The sequence below is a fragment of the Etheostoma spectabile genome, chromosome 17, assembly GCF_008692095.1.
Source record: "Etheostoma spectabile isolate EspeVRDwgs_2016 chromosome 17, UIUC_Espe_1.0, whole genome shotgun sequence".
Classification (NCBI taxonomy): Eukaryota; Metazoa; Chordata; class Actinopteri; order Perciformes; family Percidae; genus Etheostoma; species Etheostoma spectabile.
The window spans coordinates 1,328,559-1,348,434 of NC_045749.1; the positions used below are offsets into that span (position 1 = coordinate 1,328,559).

General features: G+C 41.4%; 1 protein-coding gene across 2 annotated transcripts in view; it reads left to right on the forward strand.

Moving 5' to 3' along the window:
- Nucleotides 1-19,876, forward strand: part of LOC116705557 (protein kinase C epsilon type) — a 75,622-nt gene that overhangs the window by 17,462 nt on the left and 38,284 nt on the right. For both annotated transcript variants that reach the window (XM_032541827.1, XM_032541826.1), the window contains exons 2-3: nucleotides 11,866-11,929; nucleotides 19,280-19,448. In XM_032541827.1, coding sequence (XP_032397718.1) covers nucleotides 11,866-11,929; nucleotides 19,280-19,448 — 233 coding nt within the window. The remainder of the gene's footprint in view (nucleotides 1-11,865; nucleotides 11,930-19,279; nucleotides 19,449-19,876) is intronic.

Consider the following 19,876-nt stretch of genomic DNA (forward strand, 5'->3'; position numbering starts at 1 on the left):
TGTGTGTGTGTGTGTGTGTCCGAGGAATGCGAGTGTGAGTCAGGTTCAAGTGAAGCTCATTAACGCTTTTTTGACAGCATGTGACGTTAATGATTGAATCTTTGAATTAACCTCAGTCAGAGCTATAAAAGAGTCCTTAAAGGAGCCAAACATGACCATGTCCTGTTTCTGGGCCAGCTTATGACCTTGTTGCTATGGATACCATCCAAACAACAGAGTAAATGACACTAACAAACAAAATATTTACACTGGAGGCTTTCCTTCACCCTCTCCCCCCCCCCAACTAATAAACATCCAAGGCTAAGGCCAATCAATCCCAAGTATTCTTTTTAGCTTGATATTTTACATTCCCATTTGCATGAACTGGGGCAGACATACAGGGACGTACAGGACGTACTGCTCGGCCTTTTGCGTTTGATGTCACATGATAAACTCACAGGCAAGTTTGAAGAAGGAAACATAGAGGACCACACGTATTCAAAATCCAAATTTCAGGAACAGGAGTCTTCTTCTTATGTTGAATAGGATATTAAAAAGAGTAAGAGACCGGCTTTCTGAAGCGTGAAGTCCACCGTAGCTGTGATACGTCCTTTGAACTGCGAGGCGCCAGAGAGTTGATTGCGATATATAACGCTAGATGGGAGAAATTCCTACACATTGGACCCTTAAGTAAAATTACACATTTTAAAAAGTAAAAGTACACAAATAAAACGACTCAATACCAGTAACGTGAGTAGTTTGTTACTTTCCACCTCTTGACACATTGGTATCGGACCAGTACTCGGGATCGGCCGATATGCAAGTTCAGGTATTGGAATCAGGAAGAAAACATGGTACGGGACCATCTCTAGTCTCAACCCCTTAGGAGTGTTGCGCTGCATCTCATGTCTTAAATTACCTCCTTGAGTCCTCCACTTGTCTCCCTTCCTCACACGAGGAGAGAGGAAACACTCTACAACGTCCTCTGGCAAACTGACAAACTATGCAACGCCAACGCTCATAACATGGTTGACGTCTGTTTTATATTATTTTTTTAAATGTTCATTTATCAGAATAATTTATTTGTCATTATGAATGATTTTGATAAATGAATATTATTATTATTTTTTACATTTGATCAACCATTATTAATGCCGATACCAATAGATCGGGAAACTATCGGCCGATAATATCGTCCCGCCGATCTATCGGTCGGGCTCTAGTTTGTTTAGTCGTATCCTTCCGCGGTTCCTGACTGTTTACAACACTTCCACAAACAGTGGAACGCACCGACGAGTAGTTTGCCCGCGTAGGCTTCTCAGGCGAGGAAGCAGAAGTGTTTTGGGTTTGGTAAATGTGCCGATTAATATGTGTGTCATCATGTTGGTGCGTTCAAGGCCGTCGGTGAGGGCCGTGCTCAGTGGTGTGCTGTTCATAAAGGCCAAACAGCCCCAATGTTAATCTTTGAGGAGAAATAATGGTCCACTAACGCCTCAGGTAAGTTAGTGTTGGTGGAGGGGCAATATAATAATATATAATATAATGTGTGTGTGTGTGTGTGTGTGTGTGTGTGTGAATAACCTAGAGGCAATTTTTTTTTTTTTTAAACATAACATGTAAGAGATCACAATGTACAAGAGAACTGGCAAAAGACCCATATGGGCTGAGGAGCGAGTTTTGTGTGTGTGTGTGTGTGTGTGTGTGTGTGTGTGTGTGTGTGTGTGTGTAGAAGCAGAAGGGTGTGTGGGCGGTCTCTTCCTCTCTCCTCCACTCACGCTGAGAGCGAGAGAGCAATAAATATGACAATAATGAATGGGTGTTCTAAGGGAGATGAACGTATAGAGGGCAGTTGTCTCTCTCATCTGCTTCTTCCTGCTCTCTTCATACACATTATCTATTCAGCAGTAAGTGGAGCGAGAGTCTTAATGAACTGTTTGTTCACTCTGGGAAGTCTCGCCATTTATCATTTGCTTGATTTCATGGCCATCCACAACCATTATGAATTATGGCTCAATTCTTTCTGTTTCCACAGCTTCTCCCCCTCTCCCCCTTCTCCCTCCTCATAGGTGTCATCAAACCACGTCATGAATCAGTTAGAGGTTAATGTCTCTCCTTTATCTCTGCTTCTCTCTCTCGCTCTCTCTCTTTCTCTCTCTTCCGTTCTTCCAGGCAACGGGCTCTATCTCCATCTGTGTGAAACCACAGGGGAACACTAACTGCTGCTTTTTTGCACAGATGCATATTCAAACTCACAGTTCATACAACTGTTAGTAGAGAGGATCCCATACTGTAGAGGATCAGGATCAAGTTATTTTGTGCCACAGTTGTACGATGCATAAATTATTTTGTTGATCTAATTGGCTGGATTGCAGTTTCTAAAATGTTAGACTGTTAAATTCATAGACATCTGTGTTTGAGACGTAGGTGAGACATATTTGCAAGGGGTTTAGGCATCCTTCCTAAAGAAAATGTTACATTTTGCAACAAAAAGAATACAGAAGTAAACGTATTGTGTCTCTTTGGGGGATTTTGCATCTCTTTGTAGTCGCTTTGTGTCCCTTTGTGGGAGTTTTGCGTCCCTTTTTCACATCATTTGGACCGTTATTATATCTGAAACGCGGATTATAAATAAATAAATAACAAAAAAAAATGTAAAGACAAAACTAAACTTGCTCAAGACGTGCAACGACAATCAGATCTGAAGTCTGTTAGTGACATTCAATCGGCTTAGGTGCTGCACCTAAACCTTACAGGGGCAGGGAAAACCCTGGACATGGTCCAAAAGGTTAAGAGCCATAGGGTCTTAGGTCTCCTAGGACTGGGACTGGGACCGAAACATACCAGGGCCCCTATCTGGCACCCGGCCCGGCGCAAAGCCCGACACAAGTGTCTTTGATGTTTTAAGACCGTCCAGCGACCACGTTGTTTTAATATCAAATGCACCTCAGCCCAGCTTTGCGCCCATGCGCGTGCTGGTGTTACAAGGAGGTGTGTTCAGGTGCATTCTGGGCATATTGCTATCTTGAGGCAGCGGGAAGTGATTTCGCCATTGACCCTCAAAAACCTCTCAAGTCAATAACACAGCATTTCATTGTTATTTTAACAGCACATTAGTAAAACATCCCTAGACTCGTGCAAAGCACGTGCACACTGTGCTTGTTACACACACACAGGGAAGAGCAGCAGCACACACACATACAAAAGATTACATCTAAGAATATTATGGTGCAAATGTGTCATCATAATAGCAAAACGCCAAGGTACAATCTTTGCAATTTAAAAGGGAATAGGAGATGACACTCTGATTGGTTGATTGCATGTTACGCCCCAAAAAACAGCTATACACACCAGTACAACCCCTTTGAACCATGCGCCCGGTACACGGACCCTTTTTCCCGCCGTTAAACTAGCAAAAGTGGATTTGGACACGCCCTAAACTCACCTGCGCCAGGCGCTTCACGCCGTGCCTTAGATCCGTAAAATAGGGCCCCAAGTCACTAAACCTTTTTAAACCCTTCAGAATATTTTACTTTACCTGGCTGTCAGACAGCCCCTACCAACAGGCATCTGAAACCATCATCTCTACTCTCTTCGGGCCCTCCATCTGAAATACGCTGTTGATGGATAAGTACTTCATACAACCCTACTTCAACAAATCTGAATATCCCCTTTAAATGTACACTCATAGATATAGAACAATAGATATGACATGAGCCTCTTTCCCCATTGGTTCTAATTGAAGCAAATCTAAAACGTATAGCCCTGGTAAGATGGCCGCCAAGTGGTTCTATCCTGGAACGGCAAGTCAGAATTACATGTCTGTCTGTGTGTATACTGATGCAGGGTGCCAAAAAGAGTAAGTCCTGACAGAAAGTTGTAACAGCTGAAAAAAACAACCTCTTTACTGTACAATTACCTGAGGTTTTCGTAGTTCATATGAGGCAGAGTGTGTTCTTGTGTGTGGTGTGGGTGTGTGGTGTGTTGTGTGCGGTGCATGTGTGCATGTGTGCGTGTGTGTGGGGTGTGTGTGTGTGTGTGTGGTGTGTGTGTGTGTGTGCCATAGTGCTCCTGGTCACAATGCTACAGCATCACTTACTCAACAGAGACAAATTAGGCATAGACACATTAAGCAGGAGGACAGGCATGAGTGGCTGCCGACAGAATGTGTGTGTGTGTGTATGTGTGTGTGTGTGTGTGTGTCCGTCTTTGCTGCATCTCAATATGTTTTTATTTGCATCCATATTTCATCATAAACTGACTTTAACAACTGTAAAAGGTATCCATTACTTCTGCATACTGTGGGGTATTTCAAAGTACACTCGGCATAGACATTTCAATTGAAGCAGGCAAAGTTATTGCATCATTTCTGTGTCCGTACCATAAGTCAGATGTTTTATGTATTGAAAAATCTTCAAATGATACCCAACCGAAAAGAGGTTTGGGGTTAGAAAAGCTGTCTCATGAGGCACAGTTTCAATGAGGGTCCTTGTAAGTGTAGCAGTTCAAATGTGTGTGTGTGTGTGTGTTCGTGCGTGTGAAGGGTCTGCAGTGTGTCACTCCACAGAGGCTGTGTGCTCTGTCACTGATGACAGATAAAACACAATGTCCTCTCTGTTCTCCCTCTCTCTCTCTCTCACTCTCTCCCTCTCTCTCCTCACACTCTCTCTCTCTCTCTCGCTCTCTCTTCTCTCTCTCCCTCTCTCTCTCACACTCTCTCTCTTTCTCTCCCTGTCTCTCTCATCTCACTCTTTCTCTATCTCTCCATCTCTCTCTCTCTCTCTCTCTCTCTCTCTCTCTCTTTGTCTCTGTGGGCTTCTCACTGTGATCTTTCTCTTTGTTGGTGTTTTGATCTGTTTTTTTCTTCTTCATTACGTTGATTCAACTGCTGCTACAGGGCAAAGTGAAATAGCCGTTCATAGGACTTAACACATTCAATACCCCCCCCCCGTTACGATAGGGGGACTAATACGTTTTTCAATATCAATTTTATAAAACAAAAAGAAAGTCCAACATTACAGTACATTATTATCTTTTTCTTTAGTTTTTCAGCTTTCAATATGTGAGCTGTTTTTCCTTTTCCTGCATGTCTCAACATGTAACGTTAGACAGCCAATCACAAGCATTATCCGATCTTGGTAGATGGATGCTGATTGGCTCACTGACACTGATGAGATTAAGTCCTTAACCCTTGTGTTGTCCTCCCGGGTCAAAAAAGGTCAAAAGTTTGACATTTTTGTCCTTTTTTCAGACTTTTAGTTTTCACTAACACCACCTCACTACCGCTAGTTTTACACAACTTTTTGGTCAATAATGAAATAATGAAAGTGAGCGTTGTCTAGAATCCAATCCATTTTTAGTGTTAATTTGGTTAAAGACAAACCCATATTTCAGATAAAGACATTTTTTAAAGGGGTCAAATTTGTTCTGGTTGGCCCATACGGACCAAAGTATGGTGGTGGACTGGTAGCTGGAGAGGTGCCTGTTCACCTCCTGGGCACTGCCAAGGTGCTCTTGAGCAAGGCACCAAAACCCCAACTGCTCTGGGCGCCTTTCCATGGGCAGCCCCCCCACGCTGACATCTCTCCATAATTTTGGTCGGGCTTTAATATTTGGTTTCCTGTCACAGACGAGAGAAGAAACTAGAAAATCTCTCCATTTAGAGGCTTGAATCAGCAAGATTTTGTTTTTTCTGGATAAAAAAATGACTTAAACTGCTTAACTGGTTTATTAAAATATGTAACTATTAATTAAAAAACAGTTGACAACTAATCGATTAATCTTTGCAGCTCTAATATTATAGTTTAGACCAACACTTGTGTACTTGTCTTTTTTTTTAAACAATGTTTTTATTGATTTTTTTTATTGCAATTACACTTTCCTACAGTATGTATAGTGCGTAACTGGACTGCTTTCGTTGGAGTCCAGATGATATCTAGTTGGCCTGACGCCAGCTCTCCTCCCGTGTGTGTTCACAGCGAATCTGAGCCAAGAGTTCAGCAATGTCATATGCTTTCACTTGAACCTTAACAGACTGTGGGCGTGTTTGTGTATAGTGTGTGCCACTGTGTGTGGTGCCACTGTTGTGTGTGTGTGTGTGTGTGTGTGTGTGTGGTGAGAGACAGAGCTGGCATGTGTAGACAGGACTCATCGACACTTTCTGAAGGACCTTTATTTTTAGGCAAGGAGCCACACACACCCACCACACACACACACACAACACACACACACACACACACACCACACAACACACACACACACACACACACACACCCACCCACCACTGTCTAGCAATACATTAGGGTGGATGGAGGGAAACCTGCTCAATAAAGCCTGCAATTTAATTTGCTTGTGTGTGTGTGTGTGTGGTGTGTGTAAAGATCCTTGCCTCAAGGTAAATAACTAATTATGCTTAGACTTCCCTCTTAAATATACAGCACAATATGCCCACACACCACACACACACACACACACACACACACACACACAACACACACACACACACACACCAAACACACACACACACACACAACCACACACACCGTTTTACCACATGTGTGTTTGAAGCAAATTAAATTTGTGGAAACGCATCAGCTTAATGTGGACGTTATTTGTGTTATTATGTGATATTATGTTATGTGACATTGTATGTTATGTGGATATCCTGGTCAAGTTTACCAATTAAACAGAGATGATGAGGTCATATCATTCAGTGTGGAATAATAGGCCGAATGACAAACGCCGTGCTTGAGCCTTATTACTGGTTCCTGGTTACACGTGTTCTCGGTTCGACGGGGCATGACTGTTTTACCAAGATGGCGCCTGCCTGTATACACGAATGGTACAGTCTTCATAAACTTTATCTTTTTAATAAACTGTCTGTATACTTACAGTGACAGACTCAATGCTTTGGTTTACATGTAGGGACCCTCATTGTTCTACCGTGGACGTGTGGTGCTAATTTGGCCTTGTTAGTGGTATAGAAAAAGCCATTTCTTTTTTACTTTACCGGTACCCCGACAAATAGCGTTATAAGCTAATTAGCGGTTTGCACTAAAACTGGTCACATTCGATTAGCATGAACACATATCCCAGAGAACTGTCGACGCGGTACCATAATGAGGCATTGAAATCCACATTGCACTTCGGTCTGGTAGATACCAGTCGTTTAGGCACCGGTGCCGTATTAGCACCGGGTTTCGGTACCCAACCCTGTACCCAGCCCTGCTGTCAACTCTAGCCTTGTAGCAGTTTTTTGGCCAGAGCCACACACAAGGCTTCGTCAAGACTATTTTAATGCACACGAGGCAACGCTACAGTCGGCCTTCGTCGAGACTGTTTCTTTGCCCTGTGCCTTGTGTGTCAGCACCTTAATGCAAATGTGCAGTGCACCCCGCCATGCAAAGTAAAACCCTTTTTGACCAATGCTCTGAACATAACATAACTTTCATTTGAATGACTGGGCACCATTTTTAGAACACAGTATGGTTTAAACCAGCTCAATGTAATGTAATGCTCACATCCGAAACCACACACATCTTCAGTCACACACATCTTCCTACTTCCTCTTCCTGTGACCTTTTGACCTCAGCGTGCATACAGCCATCAGCTCTCAAATAAACAGGGAGGAGGAGTCAAACTAGTTCAGCGCATCCGCCATGTGTATTAGTAGTAACACACAGCGGCAACAACAATCGAGGACACGCGCACACTGCAGGGCCTTTTCCTTCCTCCGCCGCCTCGATCACTGGGACTGCACCTGTGAGTCTGAGCACGCTCAGTAGGCAGCTGATGAATGGAGGGCTGAGACCTCAGAGGATGGAGGTGCTGAGTTTGTGTGTTTGTGTGTGTGTGTGTGTTTGTGTGTATACATATACAATACATTACAGTTTTTTATCATCAGTGCGATATCAACTTGGGTGATAAACACATCGAGAAAAATGTCTTTATTGCCGCTTGGGGGGGAAAATGATTTGCATTTGGAGGCAAAAAACAACAACACAATAAAGAAGGCACACAACATCCTAGCAGCACACAACCAACAGATTGATGGAAAACAATTTTATCACCTAAAAAGTGGACAGTGTCAAGGAAATCCCTTGAGATTGTCTAGAACAGTGGTTCACAAAGTTCTTTCAGTAATGTAACCCCTTGGAATGGTTTTTGAAGCCAAGTACCCCCTGACCCGCACAAAACACTACGGGTACAATACGGCGCTGACAGCGATAGATTTACTAAACAACAACCTTGTATCTGAAAAAAACATCTAAATGCTTCGTTTCAAATGTTTCATCACTAACACCATTCATTATTATAGTATTATTATTTTCAGAATAATACCTTTTTTTGTTACATCTCTGCCCAGAGGGGAAGGAACGAGTTCCTCCAAGTGTGTTACCGCGACACATCGCGATAACACTCTTTTTGTTTTTGTACCTTGGTTGAAAGAGAGTACAAGTAACTGCTCTTTAAAATGCAACTATCATTTCGTTTTTTCAATGGTGCCTTTTTTCAGTTCAACGTTGAATTTGTTCAGTAAAAGTATGTTGGAAATAATTTCCTCCTGTTTTTATATTTTTTTTTATTCAACAAGCAATTTGTTTTTGTATTTTGTGTTTGTATTTTAGCAATACATTTTAAGTAACAGAAAGGCAGAACTGAATACTTGAACTAAAATCTGTCGATTTATCGCAAGTAGTATTGTTATGAAAGGTACTAATGCTGCTGCATAATCACATGCTGCTTTATGGATGCTATTATATATAGACCTTAGTGATCCCCTACTACTGTATCTGAAGTCTCTTTTATATAGACCTTAGTGATCCCCTACTACTGTATCTGAAGTCTCTTTATATGACCTTAGTGTTCCCTAATCCTGTATCTAAGTCTCTTTTATATATGACCTTAGTGGTCCCCTAATACTGTATCTGAAGTCTCTTTTATATAGACCTTAGTGGCCCCTAATACTGTATCTGAAGTCTCTTTTATATAGACCTTAGTGGTCCCCTAATACTGATCTGAAGTCTCTTTATATAGACCTTAGTGGTCCCCAATACTGTATCTGAAGTCTCTTTTATATAGACCTTAGTGGCCCCTAATACTGTATCTAAAGTCCTCTTTTATCTTAGACCTTATGTGTCCCTAATACTGTATCTGAAGTCTCTTTTATATAACCTTAGTGGCCCCTAATACTGTATCTAAAGTCTCTTTTATATATATCGTAGTGGTCCCCTAATACTGTATCTGAAGTCTCTTTTATATAGACCTTAGTGGTCCCTAATACTGTATCTGAAGTCTATTATACATAGACCTTAGTGGTCCCTAATACTGTATCTGAAGTCTCTTTTATATGACCTTAGTGGTCCCTAAACTGTATCTGAAGTCTCTTTTATATAGACCTTAGTGGTCCCTAATACTGTATCTGAAGTCTCCTATCCTGATATAATGTGAAGATTCACATGTTTTATTAAAACCAATAACAATGAGCCCGAGCTAGCTTTACCTTTGTGTGCCTCCTTCACTCATAATCAGAACGTCAGGCCCTCTCCAGAAAACATCATTTCATTCAGCCCAATGTTACATTGCAGGAACAAAACACTCCGCTAGTACAATTGTTGATGCGCCTACTCTTGTTCTCTACATATCTGACAGTAAGACAATACCTCGCCTTTTTTTGATTGAAGCTGGTGACAAAAACAGCCCACATTTCAATGGTGTTCAAGTCATTTTCTGTTTTCAAACCCTGGCAACAGAGAGAGTCCCCTCCCCCTCCTCTGCCAGATTCATGGTAATATTCTGCCATCCTCCTCTGTCCATCTGCCACAACAACTTCCTTCCTTCCTGTCCTTCTTGTAGAAAATGCAGATGGATGGCAATATTTATCCAGTTAAACCTTCAGATGATCTCAGTGTTCTGTGCTGCTTGAAAACGTAGATCCATTAATCCCCCCCCTCCAAAAAAGAAAAAACACAACAAAAAACAACAACCCAACAACAATGTGGCGTTCCTGGAACAAGCAAATGCTGGATGTGAAAAGACAGTGTTTTAAGTATAAAAATAAGTAATTGCAGGCAGGGTGCTTCCCCCCCCAACCCCCCCACACACACTCCTCCGCCCCTGCACTTTCACTTTGGAACGAGCCAACAAACTTTCCCTGTCCTCCCCCTCATCCGTCTCTCTCTCTCTGCTTTCTATCTCCTACTGTATACATTACTGAACCCACGCCTCTTCGCCTTTACTGCACAAAGTCTTCACTTAGCACTGTTCACTTGGTGTGTGTGTGTGTGTGTGTGTGTGTGTGTGTGTGTTTGTGTGTGTGTGTGTGTGTGTGTGTGTGTGTGTGTGTGTGGGCGTGTGTGTGTGTTTGTGCAAAAGGGGGGATTATGGATGCTGTGGGTGGTGCAAGCTGATGTTAGAAACTCTGTGAGCCCCTGGTCGATGCCCACTTGCTTTCATTAGATGAGCTCGCATGCACTCAGGCACACACACACACACACACACACACACACACACACACACACACACACACACACCAACGCGTGCAGCCACTCAATAGATTGCAGAGCAGCAGTTGTCTCCCTTCAGCTTCTCTCTTGCCTAAACACATTCTGACTCCAGTGTGTGTGTGTGTGTGTTTGAGGTGTATATGTGATATGTGGGTGTGTGCGACAGGATATGTGTCAACCTCGAGTTCGCTGAGTCCCACACCACAGTGTGTTTTTCTGTTTCCTCCAACTTTCTTTCTTCTACACGTTACCACATCACCGCTGCGTTTGACACCGTGAGATTTGGCCGAGCAGGATGTTACCATCACACAGTCGGGCAACAGCGCCTCTGTGTTGGCGGTGAGGGGGTAGATCTTTCTGATATCAACACGGAGCGCACTATAGAAAATATATGCAAAATCATATCAAATAAGCATAGTGATAGGACTGTCGTCTTAACTGCTTTTATTTGTCTTCCGGGATGGCAAACAGAATTTCTTCTTGGACTTTTGATTGAATAAAAACAAGCAGTTTTATGCAACTGTCTTGGGCTGTACAATATTGTAGCAGGCGTTTTTCGCTTTAAATTATAAAAATGATTAATGTCGAAAATAATCAACTGATGTCTTGACAGTGAAAAATAATCCTTAATTGCGAGCTTGTTCCAGTGTTCAAAATGAATACACTTGCAGTGATGCTGTGTATAGCAATTTTAATTTTTAATTTTTATTTATCAGTTTATTTGTCAGGGACAGTGTAGCGTACATTATTACATTACAATTATTACAGTCAAGGCCATAATAAATATGTGTAGACGTATTACATGAAAAGGTTTATAGCCAATAGGCTAATTTGCAACCAGTCCCTGGTCAGGCCTTTCTTAAAAGATAATCCAAATATCATTTTTAAAAGAACTACACAGTGTGAGTTACATAGTCATGCAGCAAATACATTGTATACTAATATATTACATCAACATTTCACAGTGTTGAGACCACATTACACAAACCAGCACATAACGTAACAACCCAATTCTATGAATCGATTTTGAATCAGTAGAGCTTGAATCGCAATACAAATGTGAATCAATTTTTTTACACCCCCCTAATTAAGCACTTTCAATTTTGCAAACACGGCAAATGCATGCCACTCTCAATACAGTATCAATATCAATATGTATGCCACTGCAGTCATTTTGACTAAAGTCATGTTGTTGTGTTGTGTTCTTGCACTATTTTCCATGTAACTGCTGTAGACAACATGCACACAATCAGACAGCTACAAAGACCAGTTAACACCAATTAAAGCTGTTGTCTTTTCCTCCCGTTTGTACTCTTTACTCTCTCTCCCTGTCTCTTGTTTGCCGACCTCCTCATCCTGTTTTCCCTTACCTGTGTGTCTGCAGATTGACCTGGAGCCAGAGGGGAAGGTCTATGTTGTTATTGACCTATCAGGATCTTCCAGTGAAGGTAAGGATCTTTTCTACATAAAAGCCCAGGGTCGACTCAGGGCATCCGAGGCCGGCTAATCACCGGGATCTGTTTTCCTTTTTTTAATGACTCCTCTCTTGGCACCACACAGTTCGATTCAGATTCAGAGACCAACGATTTCATTCTAGACCGATTATCGATCACACGCGGACAGCCACTGTCCAAACAACCATGTTTTATGCGTTCGGAGTGAGAACATGTGTGTGTGTGTGTTTGTGTGTGCGTGTGTGTGTGTGTGCGTGCGTGCGTGCTCGTGTCTAAAGCGCCTGTGGTTGCTCAGCACAAAGTTTTCTTAAAAGTTAAAGCTCCTTGTGTGTTGAGCAAGACTTCACTGCTGCCTCTTCCTCTTTCTCAATTTTTTACGTCCTCCTCTCTCTTCAAACCAATCTTCAATCAACCTTAAATTCATTTGACAAACACTGTGTTACTCTGCTATGTTAAAATTATTTTAACTTTCTCTTTTTTTAAATCAGAACTTTCAATTACACCTTTCTTTTGTGTGTGTGTGTGTGTGTGTGTGTGTGTGTGTCACACTGTGGGCAAGTCAAGTCTTGAGCCTGTCACTGGGTAATCAACACCACTGCATCAGGAAGTAGTCACTGAGTTTCCTGTGTATCTGTGTGTATTCCTCCCATACGGTGGTGAGAGACATGATGTCATGCAGTAAGTGCTTTTCCGCTGCAGTTTAATGAGGACACAGAGTTCAGTGTTTGACTCCGAGCTCTAAGATCACCTCGTTATTCATAATGGGAGGCGCTGGGGTGCGAGAGAGTGAGTCTTGAGCTGTCATCTGATATTCTCCTGTCCTAGAAGTCCGAAAACACATAAAAGAAGCATGTTTCAGTGTTTCTATAACATTTCACACGAATGAAAAGCCAAAAAATAGCCTGTGCCTTCCAGAAACAACTCATAGAAGGGGTTTTGATCTCCCACCGCTGGGGCTAAGGTCTGCTTAGGTCCGGGCAGCAGTACTGCTCGGTCAGCCTGAGCCACGGTTAAAAGAAACCAACACTGACTGGTGGTTAGAAATGGAATCAATCTCTCTGTATTACCCACGATGCACGCTGTCTTTTTCTGCTACCCGGTGAGGACACACAGTTCACACAATGAAGAGTTTGCCTGTCAGGGAAACATAATCGTAAGATGTAGAGCCCGACCGATAAAGGATTTTTAAAACTGATACCGATACGAATATTTGGTTATTTAAAAATCCGATATGCAATAAAAAATCTAATAACGCATTACAAAACAAACAGATTTCCCTAACCTTAATTTTACTGTAGTTATTTATGAGTTCTCACTAAAATAATATGATGATTTGTTCAAATATATTAAAGGTCTGATAAATAATATTTATAAAAATACAAACTTAAGATATGAAACTTAAAGTCCTTTTGATTAAAAACACAATAACAAAAAATAACCAGTGTAGCCAACAGGGGCGTTGTAGTAATAACAAATGTAGTATGTAAATGTAGTTAATAAATTAATTAAATATTTTTTATTCTAAATGCAAATACCGATATATCGGAAAATGTCTAATATCGGCCGATAATATCGGTCTGGCTCTAATAAGATGCATATTAGGCCTGCACGATTAAGCGTCATAAAATCACGATCTCGATTCACCCTGTTCACGATTTAATTTTCAAATGACTTCTATGTATTTATTTTTTTTAATGACTTTGATTCTCATGTAATTTTACGAGCCGACTGCCTCCCAAACAATACTACTTCCTTCTGTGAGTTTTAATCCCAGACTGTATAAAACAGGTGTTAAAGCGCTGCGATGCCCTCCCTTCATTCAGTAATCCCTCCGTGGTTGCAGGCTGATGGTGATGCGCAATGTGCTCTAGGTGTTTGGTAGTGCCAATTTGTTTTCTTTTGTCATGGTTCATCTGTGCAATAAACATCACCCATCGGGAGAAAACATCATGGCAGTAAATCGCGCTATCAATTCCAAGCTAAAAAAATCGTAATTGATATTTTTCTCCATATCATGCCGGCCTAGTGCATATCATCCCATCACCATCCGGCCTGTCTCTACAGGCCGGATGGTGATGGTGTATGCTACATTTGAAAAAGTTAAATTGTTTCCAGAGGTTTTGGGTGAGAAGGAAGAGGACACATACGTGTGTGTGTGTGGGTGTGTGGGTGTGTGGGTGTGTGTGTGTGTGTGTGTGTGTGTGTGTGTGTGGGTGTGTGTGTGTGTGTGTGTGTGTGCCACATTAGTGTTAAAGAGACATGAATCACAGAATGGAAGAAGAGAAAGACAGAGAGGGAGTTAACCGGAGGTCGAAAGAGGGGCAGAGGGAGTTGATAAATTGATTAATAAAGTGGAGTGTTCTCTAATGGACCAGTTACATCATCGAAAAAGAGAGGAACGGGAGAGAGAGAGAAAGCGGAGAATCAAAGAAGATCAATACGGTGACAAAAGGGTGTCATTAGGACAAGGCCTTTTCTGTCTGTTAGACATTTGTTATTTAATCTAGGTTTATGTTTCTTTCTGTTTCTCTCTGTTGCTTCTTCTGTCTGCAGTGTCATACGATATTTTTAAGTACTGTGTGTGTGTGTGTGTGTGTGTGTGTGTGTGTGTGTGTGTGTGTGTGTGGGTGTGTTGTGTGTGTGTGTGGTGTGTATTGTGTGATATGTGGATGAAAAATTGCGTCATTACTTAAATGTGTTTTGCGTAGAACTGTCAGCCTGAGAGCCACCACAACAAACACACACACACACACACACACACACACACACACACACACACACACACACACACACACATAAAGCCCTGTTAAAAGCAGGTGAAATATGATTATTCTTCTGGTTCTGTTATCAGCTGGGAGTATAATACTCTTAGTATAATGCCACTTTGTAAGAAACACTTGGTTATTAATGGTTAATGGCTGGAATTCTACGTCTGTTATTGTGGCAGCTTGCAAGCTGCAAATGAAGAAGCTAACCAGGAGTAGGCTTCGAGACAAATGGATGCCGTCGTTGCTTTGTGAATGCTATTCATCCATTATTTTAACAGTAGGCATCTGCTTTTTTCCTACTGTGAGATAAAGGTTTTTGCTAAATGTGTGGCTGCCTCCAGCGATGGCACATGCATAAGTATCACACTACACAGTACTGTATGTGGTTTTATCGAAGACAAGTTGAAATGCTTGGAGGACGTGGGCCAACTGAGAAAAGCAGTCGTTTTGAACAGGTCTGAGAAAGGGCTGCACAATTAATTGCAATTTTTTGGAAATTGCAAAATGGACTAGTGCAATATCTAAATTGCAGATGGACGCAAAATATGTGTCAAACCATTCTGAATGAAGCATTGTGGCGCTGCAGAGACGTCCCGGCCCACAAATCCTATCCTACAGACTACAGAAAATGCCTTTTTTGGTACAGACTCTCGCAAAAATCCCACTATAACCATTTTCATTTTTTTAAGATTTAATATTAGTCGATGAAAATGAGAAAAATGACACAAACCTGATCATTCCCTTTAATATCGTGAAACATATTGCAATCGCAATGAGATATTTTCCTCGCACGGTGCAGCCCTAGACTGAGATGGAAAGGGTCTCTGACGCCCTGGACGTTGGGACAGGATGACCTTGTGTCAAGCTCCTTATTGAAACTGTTAAAAAGTCATTAGTTTCAGAAATCAATCCCACCAGCATGTTGCATGTAAATCATTGAGTCTTGATTAAGGTTGGGTATCAGTTGCTTTTTGATACCGGTGCACAAAACAACAGCCGACGACATTAAAGCGCCCATATTTTGCTCATTTTCAGGTTCATAATTGTATTTTGAGGTTGTACCAGAATAGGTTTACATGGTTTTATTTTCCTAAAACAACGTATTTTTGTTGTACTGCACATTGCTGCAGATCCTGTTTTCACCCTGTGTGTTTAGGTCTTCAGGTTTTAGCTACAGAGTGAGACATCTCTGCTACATTCTTCTTATGTTGAAGTTGTATGTTGTATAGACATACAGCTGCAACACATGTAAATGAAAATTAGCTATCTGAAATAAATAGCATAGAGTATTTTTTTAATGTATCTCTGAGAAAGCTCCTTCACTTGTTTTCAAAAATAACTGATAAGAAGAGCTAGGGAGAGAGAGATTGTTACAATCAAAGAGACCATAATTCAAAAAATGATCATCATTCTGTGTTGCAGAAGAATTAACCCTCACGTTGTCCTCGGGTCAAACTGACCCGTTTTCCTCTATCAATGTTCTTTTTTACTTCCCAAAATAACATGATTGATTCCACATAACGCTCTTTGGCAAGTACAAATCTCTACTTTCATTCATTTTGGGGTGTCTTATTCAATTTTATAGTATTTGGGAAGAAAAAAAAAATTCCAAATAGTATTGAGTAAAAGTTGACATATTCCAGTCTGTGATTATCCATCAACATCCATTGCTTTAATTTTAGTCTAAATAATTCACAATTTCTGCTTTTCTAACTACTAATTTCCTATAAATGAGATTTATTGACCATAAATTCCAAAGATAACTGTTTACTAAAGTTAATAAGTTAGTGTTGTGTAGTGTTGAAAACGTCAAAAAAGTTACAACCATTTGAAAAAAAGGGACAAAAATGTAGGAAAAAGTTAAAAACATTGCTAAAGCGTCAATAAAAGTTTTGATTTTCAATTTTGACGGAAAGACAACACAAGGATTAAAACTAGAGATTGAGACTAGAGCCCGACCGATAAAGGATTTCAAAGGCCGATACTGATGCGAATATTTGGTTATTTAAAAATCCGATATGCCGATATACCAGCATATATAAATTCTTTTTAAATCCAGAAATGCGTTAAAAACATGATTTCCCTAAAATTAGTTATTTGTAGTTATTTATGAGTTTTCAGTAAAATAATATATATTTTTTATTGTCACAACAGAACAGAGGAACATCAAAACTATATAAGTTATGATAAATAAAATGTATAAAATACAAACTTAAGATATGAAACTAAAATCCTTTGAACAAAACACACTATGAAAAAATAAAACAGACTATGCAACGCCATCACTAACAAGACGTAGAGCGTCCTCTGGTGGAAGACTATGCAACGCCATCACTAACAAGGACTTAGAGCGTCCTCTGTGGACAGACTATGCAACCCATCACTAACAGGGACGTTGTAGAGCGTCCTCTGGTGACAGACTATACAACGCCTCACTAACAGGGACTTTGTAGAGCGTCCTCTGGTGGACAGACTATACAACCCATCACTAACAGGGACTTTGTGAGCGTCCTCTGGTGACGACTATGCACACACCATCACTAACAGGGTTGTAGAGCGTCCTCTGGTGACGACTATGCAACACCATCACTAACAGGGACGTTGTAGAGCGTCCTCTGGTGGACAGACATGAACACCATCACTACCAGGGACGTGTTAGAGCGTCCTCTGGTGGACATACTAACACGCCATCACTAACAGGGACGTTGTAGCGTCCTCTGGTGGACAGACTATGCAACACATCACTAACAGGGACGTTGTAGAGCGTCCTCTGGTGGACAGACTATGCAACGCCACACTAACGGGACGTGATAGACGTCCTCTGGGGGACAGACTATACAACGCCATCACTACAGGGACGTTTGTAGAGCGTCCTCTGGTGGACAGACTATGCAACCCATCCTAACAGGGACGTTGTAGAGCGTCCTCTGGTGGACAGACTATACAACGCCAACGTTCATAACATGGTTGACAGTTTGTTTTTATTTTTTAAATTTTCATTTATCAGAATCACTTATTTGTCATGATAAAATGATTTTGATGAATGAATATTTAAAAAAAAAAAATGCCGATACCGATGTTCGGGAAATGCTTAATATTGGCCGATAATATCTGTCTGCCAATATGTCGGTCGGGCTCTACTTGAGACCATAACGTTGTTACCATGTCACTGTTTGACTTTTGGGGGTTTGTGATGAAGACATCAAATAGGAACAGCGTGTCTATCACAGACCCCCGACACCACACCCTCCGCATTGGACGACGCTAAGTCTAACCCCGTTGCTAGGCAGCAGTCATAGGTTGCTAGGTGATGTTTCAAATAGTTTTTAGGAAATTGTTATGAAATTGTCTGTAATGTATGGAATTGTTGTTGTGATCTGTGCCGCTGTGTTGGCCAGGACTCCCTTGAAAAAGAGATTAGTAATCTCAATGGGATTTTCCTGGTTAAATAAAGGTTAAATAAATAAAAAAATAAAAAAATGTTGATGGCATATTGCAAAAGGGGCTGGAAGAGTGTGAGTGAGGACGAGGAGAGAGGAACACGTAGAGAGCATGTGTTCAGTAAAGTTAACAACATTCTGTACATTTGATATATGTCATGTGTGAGTTGTTAGAGGAAAGGCCAGTGGGTCACCAAAAATGTTAAGATAAGTCCTCCAGGGATCACAAATACCGACAGACGATTTTACAAATGAAATGAAAAGCATAAAAGAAAAGCTCTGCTCTCTCGATCAACCGACTAGTTGACCACTATTAAATTAAACGCCAACTATTTGGATTTGATTTGTCTTCTTACTCACAAATAATGTCCATTATCTCGTTAGCATCACTGCAAAACAAACCCTACCCACTCTCTCTCTCTCTCTCACTCACTTTCTCGCTCCAGGTTGAGTGTGTGTGTGTGTGTGTGTGTGTGTGTGTGTGTAATTAACACAGTATTAGGCAGTAATTGAAATCTGTGCTGCTCCGCGAGGGGAACCCTCTGTCGTAATTAAACACAAAGTGACAGCGGGAGCCGGAGAGACAGAGGGAGACACAGAGACTGACTGTGTGACTAAGCACAGACCATTGTGCTCAACATGTCCCTTAATGAACCGCGTCAGTCCCTCTCAGCCACACAGTGCCATCGCCATCTAGTGGTTACATGGTGCGAGTGCAGACATCGTGAAGGCTCATTGACTCACCATCAATGTGAACACCAAATACTGCTTAAAATGCTCATTTTTCTCATTGAGGATTCTTCAACTTCCAGCACCAATGTTTAACAAAAGTATAGTAGAAATAATGTATTATTAGACATGTTACTCTGCAGCTCATGCATAGAAGCTTGGTTAATTTTTTGGGCCTATTTCAGAAGTTTCAAAATTCTACACAATCCCATTTTGCAGCAATACAATTGATGTAGTAAGATGAGCAAACAGAGAAATTTCTCTTTTTAGGTAAACAGATACATAGCATAATTAGAAGTATGGAAAATTGCAGTATATCGCAGAATAATGCAATGTTCTGTAACTTGTAATTTGTGTGTGTGTGTGTGTGTGTGTGTGTGTGTGTGTGTGTGTGTGTGCGCGTGCAGCTCCAGTGGGCTCTGCCGAGAATGAGGAGCGCGTGTTTCGGCAGCGGATGCGTCCCAGGAAGCGGCAGGGTGCCGTCCGCCGGAGGGTCCACCAGGTCAACGGACACAAGTTCATGGCCACCTACCTGAGACAGCCCACCTACTGCTCCCACTGCCGGGACTTCATCTGGTGAGGACACAACAAACACACACACACATATATCTCACAGTCATAAAAAGCAGTGACCATGGCAGGACAGGGTGCTGTGGTAGAGTGTGTGCAGCGGTGGTAGTGCAAAAGTGAAGGGTGCAGGGACTGAACTGTGCAATAGTTTATTATTAAAAGTTAACTATGACTATGAAAAGACAAGAATTTAAACATAATAGAATTGAGGGCTAGTGTATTTTAAGAAGTCATATACATAAAACAAACTGTATTTCAGTGATTAGGTTAAACTGGTCAACACACCTAGATTTTTGCAGGATAATCCTCATTTATTAGCCAGGCAAGGGCCTTGATGAAAAAAAACTCAGACGAGGTGATGTATGAGGAGCAGAAGAGACGATAAAAGATAATAACTTTTAGCAATTCATCCTTGAAACCCCCCCCCCCCCCCC